The sequence below is a fragment of the Arachis duranensis genome, chromosome 1 (assembly GCF_000817695.3).
Source record: "Arachis duranensis cultivar V14167 chromosome 1, aradu.V14167.gnm2.J7QH, whole genome shotgun sequence".
In the NCBI taxonomy this organism is placed as follows: Eukaryota; Viridiplantae; Streptophyta; class Magnoliopsida; order Fabales; family Fabaceae; genus Arachis; species Arachis duranensis.
Genome location: NC_029772.3, coordinates 97,148,535 through 97,159,842, shown reverse-complemented (window position 1 = coordinate 97,159,842; position 11,308 = coordinate 97,148,535). Strand labels below are relative to the sequence as shown.

The 11,308-nt window shown below is 26.5% G+C and overlaps 1 protein-coding gene across 1 annotated transcript; it reads right to left on the bottom strand.

The window, feature by feature from the left end:
- Positions 1 to 5,837: 5,837 nt before the first annotated feature.
- LOC107466829 (beta-glucosidase 46) lies at positions 5,838 to 10,986 on the bottom strand. The gene is made up of 12 exons (XM_016085839.3): positions 10,728 to 10,986; positions 10,338 to 10,404; positions 10,203 to 10,267; positions 9,207 to 9,282; positions 9,043 to 9,117; positions 8,076 to 8,163; positions 7,724 to 7,982; positions 7,471 to 7,586; positions 7,119 to 7,374; positions 6,679 to 6,781; positions 6,486 to 6,594; positions 5,838 to 6,300 (listed from the first exon to the last, which is right to left on the bottom strand). Exons 1-12 carry the CDS (start codon positions 10,863 to 10,865, stop codon positions 6,084 to 6,086), a joined length of 1,569 nt encoding a protein of 522 aa, XP_015941325.2. The 5' UTR covers positions 10,866 to 10,986; the 3' UTR covers positions 5,838 to 6,083.
- Positions 10,987 to 11,308: the final 322 nt, after the last annotated feature.

The following is an 11,308-nucleotide window of genomic DNA, read 5'->3' as shown; positions in this document are numbered from 1 at the left end:
CTTCGAAAGAAAATAAAAATCATATATCAAATTCAATCTAACAACACAAACAATTTTTGAAAATAAGATATTGAAAAAACATAACAAATAATATTTTGAATATTTTCACTTTATAAAGAGAAATATAAAATATATTGATATGGATTACGAAGAGGGAATTCAACTTCAATTATTTATTCATGCTTTTAAAGGAAGAAAACCTCCCAATTTAGGCTGAGAACTATTTTCTTTAAAAACAACAAAAAAAAATCTGAGTGTATATATTTAATTTAGAGTAAAGTATTATTTTTGTTCTAACTTTTAGAGATAAATACTATTTATGTTTCTAACGTTTGAATACTTTTACAAACATTAAGATACAAATATAATGAATAGAACTTACCCAATATTGATGACAAAAATAATATTTTATTCTTCAATTAATAAGTAAATTTTATGTATAAAAATACACATAAAATTCATCAATAAATATTTTTACCCTATTTTAATTTACTAAACTTATTGTAAGTAAATTTTTTTTCTTCGAGGAAGGGCCAAAGTTAAAAAATAAAGGGGGCAACATAGAAAATAAAAAATACTGTGAACTTATTGTGAAAAAGTACATTTTTGGAGAGATCATCGCCCTCCTTTTCTTTATCGTACTTGTGAGTCAATTCAGTTAATTTATCCTCATTTCTAATGTAGTCACCAAAAAATCCTCATTTCTAATGTAATTAGAATTTCATCGAATTACATAATTTATATTGCATGGTTTATCCTAGCTAATAACAATAAATAAAAAACTCTGTTCCATAACATTCATATGTATGTCCCTGCATTTCCTTGAACCAATGGGTGTGCAAGTAAATTTATAGTAGCAACAATCATTAACAAATTAAATTCGATAGTTTGTCGTTGGATTAGATCAATAATGTTACTTAAAGTTGCAATTTTTTATATACATTGTTTTTCTTAGTCATAATAATGTCTCGCTTAACAAAATTTTAATAAGCATTAATAGAAACACGAAAGAAATAATAATATCTAAGCAGCAATTGTCAGTACAACTACAGATTAGTTGATGGAAGTTAATTGAACTTTTTTTTTTCATGTGAAAAGGAGACACTGGGAGAAGCGTCCTTAACGTAATCTATATTGATTTGTAGTTGGAGTAATGGTTTTCAATATTTCCATTTTATTTGTGATTTCTTTTCGGTTTGATCAATGGATTATTATTCCTGACACTATATTTCTATCAAAGCACAGATTAGCTCAGTTTGGAGATATCATAAAAAAATAAATAATAAAATATAATATTTTAGTTTTTTATTCTTTAATATTTGATTTTAACCGATTTTCTTTTATAAAAAAATGTTTGAAAGTTTAATTTAGAAATCATAGGTAGTCATAATTTGTTTCTTTTCGCTTTTGTTTATTCATTAATTATTATTAGAATAAATATATATAAAAATTATAAATATAGATAATTTAAAAAAAAAAAAAAGAAACGTTGGTTCGCTTTTTTGAGAAAGCCAAATTGCAGAATGTGTGTGTATGCCTAGTGAGTGTGATTTTTTTTTTTTAATGACAAAATTCTTGACATTCACATTGAAAGAGCAATGCACATATTAAGCACAGAAGAAAGAAAAATGTGGCATGCATGAAACCATTATTATTATCGAAAATATTTGAAATAAAAAAATTAAAACTTATCTTATTTAATATTTATTAATTATCACAAAAATTAATAAATACTAAATAAAGTAAGTTATAACTGTTTTTGGTTGATTTTGTTATTAAATATTTCTGATATAATATATATTTCTAAATATGTCACTTATTTTTACCTAAAAGTGTTGAGTTTGAGTTTTATTGAGACCTTTAAAAAAAAAAAGAGATTTAGCAATTAGCTCAGTTGGTGTTTAATCAAATTTCTTCAATATTTGGTAAAAAATTAAACTTTAACTATCTATAAAAAGGACTTTTTCTATTTTTTTTACTATCTATTTCTATGCGAACAAAATTTAGGTTTAATTATTCTGATATTATCTATAATTTTATCAAATTTACAATAATTCTTTATATATATAAAATTGGATCTCTATATTATTTTTAATTTTATAATTAGGTCTTCTTTGTATAAAAAATATTAAAACTAATGAAATATTTTTCTTAAAAAATATATAGTTAAAGATCTAATTAAATTTTGAATTGTGAATATTTTTAATTTGTAAAAAAATATTATATTAACTCTAATATTTTTTACACTATTAAAAATCAAATTACAAAATTAAAAATAATGTAAAAACTCAACAGAAAAAAAATAGAACTTTAATTATAAATTTAGTGAAACTATATAGACTAACAAATAATTAAACCAAAAATTTAATATGTTTGTACACAACTATTACATCAGAGCATGAAGGACTAAGAGTCAATTTAGATTGACTTTTAAAAAATTATATTTATCTTTTAGTTTTAATTTATTTTAAAAAATAATGAAACTATTAGAATTTATTATTTTTGGTCATCATTTAACCATCAATTCAATTTCTTTAGTTTAATTCTTTTGATTTAGTAATCCAACAACTTATTTTATCCTATCGTTTTAAATATTGATGACAAAAAAATTGATGATTCTCTAGTATGTTTCTTTTTTTAATAAACAAAAGCTATTTCAATTTTTAAATTTAAATAATTTTGTTCAAAAAAAATTTTAAATATTAAAAATATCTTTGTTTTTATTATTTAAAATTAAAATATTACTAGTTTTAAAAGAAATAAATAACTCTTTTTTTAATAAAAATATTTTTATGTATTTAAATAAATTTAAATTAAATAAAAATATTTAAATTTTAATAATGATAAATTAGGCTTTACCCAGTACTAACTAAATCAAGACATTCTGAGACCTATGACTCTATGAGTGATAGAGGATCCATTATAGTTGAAGATGATCTCAAAAAGAGTAAGAGAAAAAAAAAAAAAGCATTAAGAGTAGATGCGTACAATAAATAAGACATTGAATCATGACACATCGATATCATTCATTGGCGTGCGATAAAACTAACCAGTATTATTGTGTTGGATGGTTGTATGGCAGGGTCATATATCTTATACAAAAGAGAGAGTACTGTCTTATTGGCAGCTGTGTTTGTTTTTCTTTTACTGCATATAATAATATTAATAATATAACAAAAATACTGGTAATACAAAAATAGGTTTATTTGTTATGATGTTCTAGAAAGAAGTAGGTTGTATCATTTAATTAAGAAAAATGCTAAGTAGTTCCATTATTTATGATCAGAACTCACAAGCCTAAGTGGGTTAATTGGACTCATACAATTATAAATATATTTGTAAGCTAAGTCAACCATATAACAAGTTCAAATTTTGCATTTTGCTCTATTTATTTTTTCAGTATCGTTATTTGTTTTCTTGTTATATATGTTTAATATTTAAATTTACAGTAATATATATAAAAAGGAATTATACTACGTGTGTATATTAAAATTAGCTATCAAAGTTAGATATCTGTATAAAATATATATTAGAATACAAATATATATTAAAAATAAATTAAACTACATGTATATTTAGACATAGAATTTGGATTCTCTAAAGTTTGAATTTCACTTTAGAGAGTAAAGTGTGATCTTTCACTATTTATTTTATAGGTGAGATTAAAAATAAATATGAGAGAAATAGAAAATTACATTTTATCCTCTAAAGTACAAATTTAAAATTTAGATGATCCAAATTTTTATACTACATAAATATATTAATAACTAATTTTAATAATTAATTTTAATGTACAAATAACATTTTTATTAAAAAAATTTATAATTTATGGCAACTAACAACTGACAAAAGTGAGACCCTAGTATTTGAAATCAGGGATAGCACTCACTCCTCACTGGTTACTCATTTAAAAATGTTACTAAGTCCAACTTCCCATGGTGAATTACCGCAATAAATAGCATTAGATTATGGTCTGGCCAGTCCAGCAATGCCTCATCACGACTGTCACCCAATGTCTACACGGTTTCAGACCATGTAATAAATGATTCCCTCATTGAGCTACCCCTATCCACTGACTCTAACTTCAACATATTTTTACTCTCAAAAGGCCAAAACAATGGAAAAGAATAAGAGTGCTTTACCAAAATATAAAAATGTTTAAGACTAAAAAGGGTAAAGAGTGCCCATAGATTGGGATTTTAAGGCTTTGTTTTGTTTTTTATTTTTAATTTTAATGTAAGATTTGTTGAGAACAGAAGTGAAAATAAAAAATATATAAATATGTTACATATACACAAAAAATAGTATTTTTATTATTTTTTATAAATCTTGAAAATAAAAAAATAAAAACTAAAAATAAAATGAAAAAATACCTAGCAGACTATATGAATTTGTTGGTTAAGAAGCCAAGCAAAGAACTATTAGACCCATTATATCAACTATAAATTTATACCCACGTAATTTGTGCATGACATATATATTTAAAGAAACGGAATAATTCCTACCCATTATATCAACTAATACAAGTTTAGAGTACAATAAATTTTATAGTTGTCAAACTTTTATTTAGTTTCCATTTTTCTAAATTTTTTGTTGTTAAAAGTAAATGTTATATTATTGTTATACAGGAACTAAATTATATTTTACCCATAAATTTAAACTTGGGTTTAGCTTTCAAAATGGTTTCTAAAACATTTCGTATGATTGTATGAATTAATCTGGTTCCTAAAAAATTCATTGTCACAATTTATTAACGTGAGTCGATCAATGGTAATTTCGTTTTCTTCTTATTAACGACAAGCTTACTTTCGCACTGCAATTTTAGAGAGACACGAGAGAGCGAAAGCCTATCAGATCACTTTTATAACGGAATAATCAGCATTAAAAACCATCTTTATATTGGATGGTTTAGTATTTTGATGATTCCTATTTTATTGAAAGCAACTTTTGTATTTATTATTGTTTTTATTGTTGTTTTTTCAGTAGATATTAATGATAGAAAAATGTTAGAGAGCCAATAGATTTTGTAATTTGTAGTTATTAATTAGTCATTATGAGTGTTTCTAATTGTGTGAAATTAAATTTAATAATGTAGAATTACTCATTTTTCTTTTAATTATTAAGTACCGACCAAATTTTAATAAAAGTGTTGGCCAGATATTCGTGAACTTATTTTTAAATATCTACTTTATGAAACAATATTATTTTGAGTGTCATTATTCCTACTTTAATAAAAAATTAACAAAATGATTAACTTTAACACAGATATCTTCTGGATAACAAATTAACTCATAATTTTTTATAGGCTTATCCCAACATTATTAAACCCTAAGATTTATTCTGTCAAAAAAGGGAAAAAAATAGAAAAAAGAAATATAAGAAGAGGATCACTTGGGTTGAGTGCATGTCATCATAATTCATTGAAAATATTTAATAATAAAAAAATTAAAATTAATTTATTTAATATTTATTAATTATTATTAAAATAAATAAATACTAAATAAAATAAAGTTTAACTTTTTTTTTTCTCCTCCATAACATTACCGATAATTTATAACCAATCCATATCATAAGGACCCCATGTCATAAGAAATATCATAAATAGATCATTATTATTAGATTTAGAATACACTACTAGTACTATATGGATCCATTTGCCCTTGGTCCACCGAACTATCTAAGCATAGAGCGAATGAATAACATGTTTCTGAACACGTGCTGCCCAGTTAGTGGTAAGGGAGTTGAATATAGCATGAATATGGTCATAATTCAATTTTTATTTTATTATTTTACTACACAAAAGATAATAATTAATTAACCATATAGATAAATGTTTAAATTTGATTTGCCATTAGCACATACATATTTTACGATTGGTTGAATTATATATCCAAGTGATGCTTATATAATCTTTGTTCTCTATCAGATAAAATAAACTGTGACAATAATTAAATAAGTGTTGAGTTATAAAATTCTAGCACGATTAAACCTTTGGCCTTATGTTGATTTACCTCAAGATCTAAGGCATGTATGTGGTGGTGTTCTCACTTGAATAAACCCAAGATGGCTGGCCTTATTACTTTTTACAACTCAGAAACCTTGCTAGTGTTATTATTGTACTTCCATTTCAACTGATGGATTTCAATGAATTGCTTATACCAAGTTGCTGATAATCTTGGAGTCCTCTTCAAGGAATTATGATCCACATGATGAAGTCCATATCTTAATGTATATCCATATATCCACTCAAAGTTGTCTAGCAACGACCACGCAAAGTATCCCCTCACATCTGCTCCTTTCCTGAAACACAAAGTCGGTCAAAACTTACTTGTAGTTATTTTTATTTAAAATTAATAGTTAAAAATTATTGGATAATAATTTAGTCAAATATGTTAAATCTGCGATTCATTTTTTCTGTGTACTTGCTTTGAACTTATCATAACATGCAATAAATGGAATCCCTGTCTTCTCATTTTTATTCTTACCTTATTGCTTCTAACATGGCCTCAAAATGATTCCTCATGCACCTTATTCTATTATAATCGTTAAGTTGTTCCTCCATGGTGGAATTTGAATCTTCTTGTACGGGATACCCTATGAAATGTTTGGATTATATATCTATATCAGATAGAAGTGTTCGGAAAAGAACTTTGAACGGTGTTGGTGCTTAATGCTTACCATTTTCAGTGATGAACATTAGAATATTGTTGTATCTGTTTCTGACATATGTAATGGCTTTCTCCATGCCTTCCGGGTAAATATTGAGCCAACTAAATGGTGTCTGCATGAGATTATATTAGAAGCTTTGGAATTGATAAACCCATAAGGGGCCTGTGATTTTACCAAAATGCTTTTACATTTTAAGAAAATTTCAATGCAAATTTCTGAAAATGCGAAAACATTCCATAAATCATATTGCTAGAATTTAATTTTGGCGAATTGTCAGTATAAAACAGTTCTATACGTGTATCCAATTACATTATATCAGCAAACATAATTACTTTTTATATTGATTGCGTGTCCAAAAGAACAAATATAATTGAACGACTCATAGTTAGTGCATCAAAATTAAACTCAAAATTGCAACTTTGAGAGTACTTAATTACACCACTACTTACAGGTTCTCCAATTGAGACACCATTTTTGTCTCCACTTTTTTGGTATGAACCTTCTGTTCTGGAGGTGCCTACTCCCGGTTTACACGTGGAATATATACAATCTTTGATATAGTGAGCTGTGTAGTAATTGAGGCCAACGAAATCCAATCCTTTCTTGAGTTTCTCCATTTCCTTGCTCGAAAACTTGGGTAACACGCTTCCAAGAACATTCTCCATTTCTGTTGGGTACTTTCCAAATATCACTGGGTCCAGGAACCTAAATTATAATTTATGATAAAGAAGGTACAAATATAAGGTTTCTCTATATCCTTACTTAAAAAAAAAATTCTGTGACAGGAGAATTGTGTTATACCAATTGAAGGAGAATGATCTTGCTCTTTCGGTGGCCAATTTGTCTGCTGTGGAATTGCTGATTGGTTCATACCATTCATGTTGAAGGACTATGCCAATCATTCCTTTTTGCTCACTCTGAGATTTTCAATAATCAAAAGACAGTTAAAATGTGAAGAAGTTTTTGTTATGTGTTAGAGTAATAATAAGTATTTCTTGTCTTTCAAGAAATGCCACTAAGGCTGTTATTGTAAGAACTGTGTCAAATTTATTACTTGATATTTGCTTCTGTAGATACCAACAGCAGCAGCATGTGAAAGGATAATGTTATGTGCTGCTATGAATGGTTCCCTTTCTGAGTCCCCTGCTTTGCATGGTAACATTGCCAATGAGCCAGAGCAACGGGACGGCGGATATACGCCGGAACGGTAACCAAGTGGGGCTAGGTAGTTTGGCTCATTGAAGGTGACCCAATACTTGACTCTGTCACCAAAGCTTCTAAAACATAGGTCTGCATAGAATGCAAAATCTTCTCTGCATTCTCATCAGATATTAAAATATGGTTAATGTTGAAGTTAAGAAATGAAACATGTCTAGGCAAATTGGAAGATTGATTGAACAGCTTACTTTGATTGAGGACTTAGCCAGCCTCCATATCTGTCCTCCAGCTCTTGAGGACTATCATAGTGAGATAGTACTACAAAGGGTTGGATCCCTGTTTTTTCAGAAAAGAAAATGCATGTCTAATTACACAAAAACTATGTTAAATTGAAATAGAGACAGTAGTGTAATTTCTTTATCAGCAAACTATAAAGGACTAATCTTTTCATTGTAATTTTAATTTTTAATATTCTTTTTTCGAGAATTTAGGGTTTAGAATTAGAACTTAGAATTTAAATTTAAAGATTTAAAATAAAAAATAATTTAAAAAATTGGCTCATATTTACTATATAAAAAAAGGAAACTAGTTTCTTAGTTGAATTCTTTCGCCGATTTTTAATGAAAGCGTTGAAATGTGAAAGTGTATATGATATATCACATTTGGTTATTATTAGGAAAAAGAACTCTTTTAGTGAAGAGTTAGGTGAAGAGAACTAAATTTTTAATAAAATATGCACTGTACATGATGTTTTTATTCTTAATTTATAAAGCATAATTTATTTGTATATTAATTGTTAGTCTATATTATAGCTATATTTATAATTTATCAATTTTTTTAAACAAAAAAATTACAATCTTATTTATTGATTTTTTTATTTAATATAAATAAATAGTTAAAAGTCTAATAAGTTAAGAATAATTTATTTAAAAAAAATATTCGGACAAGTCGACCTAACAAATTTTATAGATTTTTTTTAAGCTTTTGACTTTGCCTTTTTAACTAATTAACTTTAAAAAACCAACCAAAACTGAACTTAAAACGAATCGAACCCACTTCTACTCCTAATTATACATAATGTTTTTGTTTTTTTTTTAATATTTATTTCTATTGTAAAACTAACAATATTATTTTTTATCCAATTTAACTCTTCACCGTATCACTAAAATGTAACAATTTCTCAAGTAAGAGTCAAAACACTGAGAATTAAATTACCTTTCAGAAGCAGAGCATCAATTAGTGTGTTATAGAAGTTGATACCAGCTCTATTGACCTTTCCAAACCTTCCCTCTGTTCACAGGAGTCAATGTTAGTAGGGCTGTGTGGGAAAATTTGTTGAGTTAGATTCAGATTTTGGTAGTGTAGGAGAGGATAAATACTTGGTAGAATTCTTGACCAAGATAAAGAAAGCTTGTAGCTGTTCACTTTCAAAGCCTCCATTAAATCTATATCCTCCTATTTTAATCCACATTCAAATTATGGAAATTAATAGCCTTTTCCTCCTCACATTTCTAGATATATTTAATATTTAAAAAAAAATCATACAAATAAAATAATTCTAACTCAAAATTATCCAGATATTTTAAATCAGAACTGATTATATGATATGTCTTGAACATTTTTAAATAAATTGAATCAAATTGATTTGATCTATACTATTTGTATATATAAATCAATCATATATATGTTATACTAATAATAAATATATTAATAATAAATCGAATCATATATATATTTTATACATTCTATATATTATATGTAAATAGCATAAATTAGAGTCAATTTGATTCGATTTATATAAAATATTCATTTGCGTAATTTTAAAATCTACTTAATTGTCCTGTTCTATACAAATAAAAAATACCTAATTTGACCATAGATTTTTAGTAGGGTTAATCCTGATGGTTAAGAACTTAAGATGATGCAATAGGGCATACCGGTTATGCTGTTGTGTGGGACCTGGAGATGAAGAGTTGGAGAAAGAAAGAACACAAACGTGATAGAGGTTGTTTTAATTACTGTACGTGGATGTCATGCATCAGCCCAGCAAGCTGAACAATGCTAGAGGCCAACAATTTTGGTATTTTGTAACTATGAATTGGTTATCAATAGTATTTTTAATGGTGTGAAATTACATTCAATAATAAAAAATTACTCACTTTTCTTTTAATGGTTAAATACTGTCTAAAAAACACAAAAATTGTTAGCCTAGACTTTTCCTTTTACTATTAATTAACATTACCACGCGGAGCGCATGGATTCCATGGTAGCATATTTTAATATTTTAAATTAGCTAAAAATATAAAAAATATTACATCAATAGGTATCTATATTAATGTTGATATTAACATATGATATTGGTGATAGAAGCTTACCAGATAGCGATGGTAATGATCAACGGCAATATCACCATTACTTCCATCGATTATTACATATCTACCTGCAAGTAGAAACTGATCTCATTCAACAAAAGATATGCAGAGATAAACCAGTCTAATTTGATGATAAACCTGGTCCGTGAGTGAAGTTATCCCAATTACTCTGTCCTTTGCCATCGCTCATGTAAGCACCTTCGTACTGTCAAAGTTTAATAAAAAACACATAAGACCATTTACGTCTCTCCCCTGTTAGCTTAAATTTTTTAGAAAAGTGACTTTATGATATAGTTTCAGAACTTTAACGACTAAAAAAAATGAATTTAACATAAGACAAATAAAAAAATTATATAAAAATTTATGAATATTTTTCTATCAATTAAAATTTTTAGCAGCGGTTTTATGTCGTACTGAAATAATAGTTACAATTTATATTCTAATTATTAGAAGATCCATAATTAGTTTTTGTAAGTAACAATTAATAACAAGGTATATATATGGAGCTTAAAGGAAATCAAATCAAACCTGGTAAGAAGAAGATCCTATCCCGAAGAGAAAGTTGCTGGGTAGACTGAAGCCATTTGAGAAACATGGCAGAAAAGGAAGCAAATGCAACAGGATCTCACAGTAGAGGATAATTTTCTTCAATGTGGACAACCCCATTGCATGCTATTATATTGTGTTTAATTGTAAAATGCCAACCATCGATAATATACACCACAGTAGGCTATATAAACTATAGAGCAAGAACGGGTAAGATTTTTTTTGGTGACTTGAACGGGTTAGTTTTGTTTCTTTATTATATTTTTCGAGCCACGAGGTTCTTTTCCTAAATTTTCAATTCTCTTTTTGTTTTTAAAAAAAGATTATATATCCAATAATCTCTTTACATATAACATCTCATATTTTGAATCTTAACATAAGGCAGCTAAATCGTTCTAATTTCCTAATTTTCTTTTTCATTTTTATTTATTTTATGCACTATCTCCAAAAGAAGAAGTAAAAAAACAATAAATTTTGTTGAAAATATCTATTTTTTTTCACTATGATAGACTTTTTAATTTTATGGTCTTCTATGTACACTTTTCATAATATAATGTGAAAGT

Bases quoted from the DNA above. Each gene is read 5' to 3' on its own strand.
- LOC107466829 (XM_016085839.3), bottom strand. From the start codon at position 10,865: ATGGGGTTGTCCACATTGAAGAAAATTATCCTCTACTGTGAGATCCTG. The intron at 7,983-8,075 runs GTAAGCTGTTCA...ATGAGAATGCAG, and splicing joins TGGCTAAGTCCTCAATCAAA to AGAAGATTTTGCATTCTATG. The intron at 6,595-6,678 runs GTAAGCATTAAG...AACATTTCATAG, and splicing joins AATGTTCATCACTGAAAATG to GGTATCCCGTACAAGAAGAT.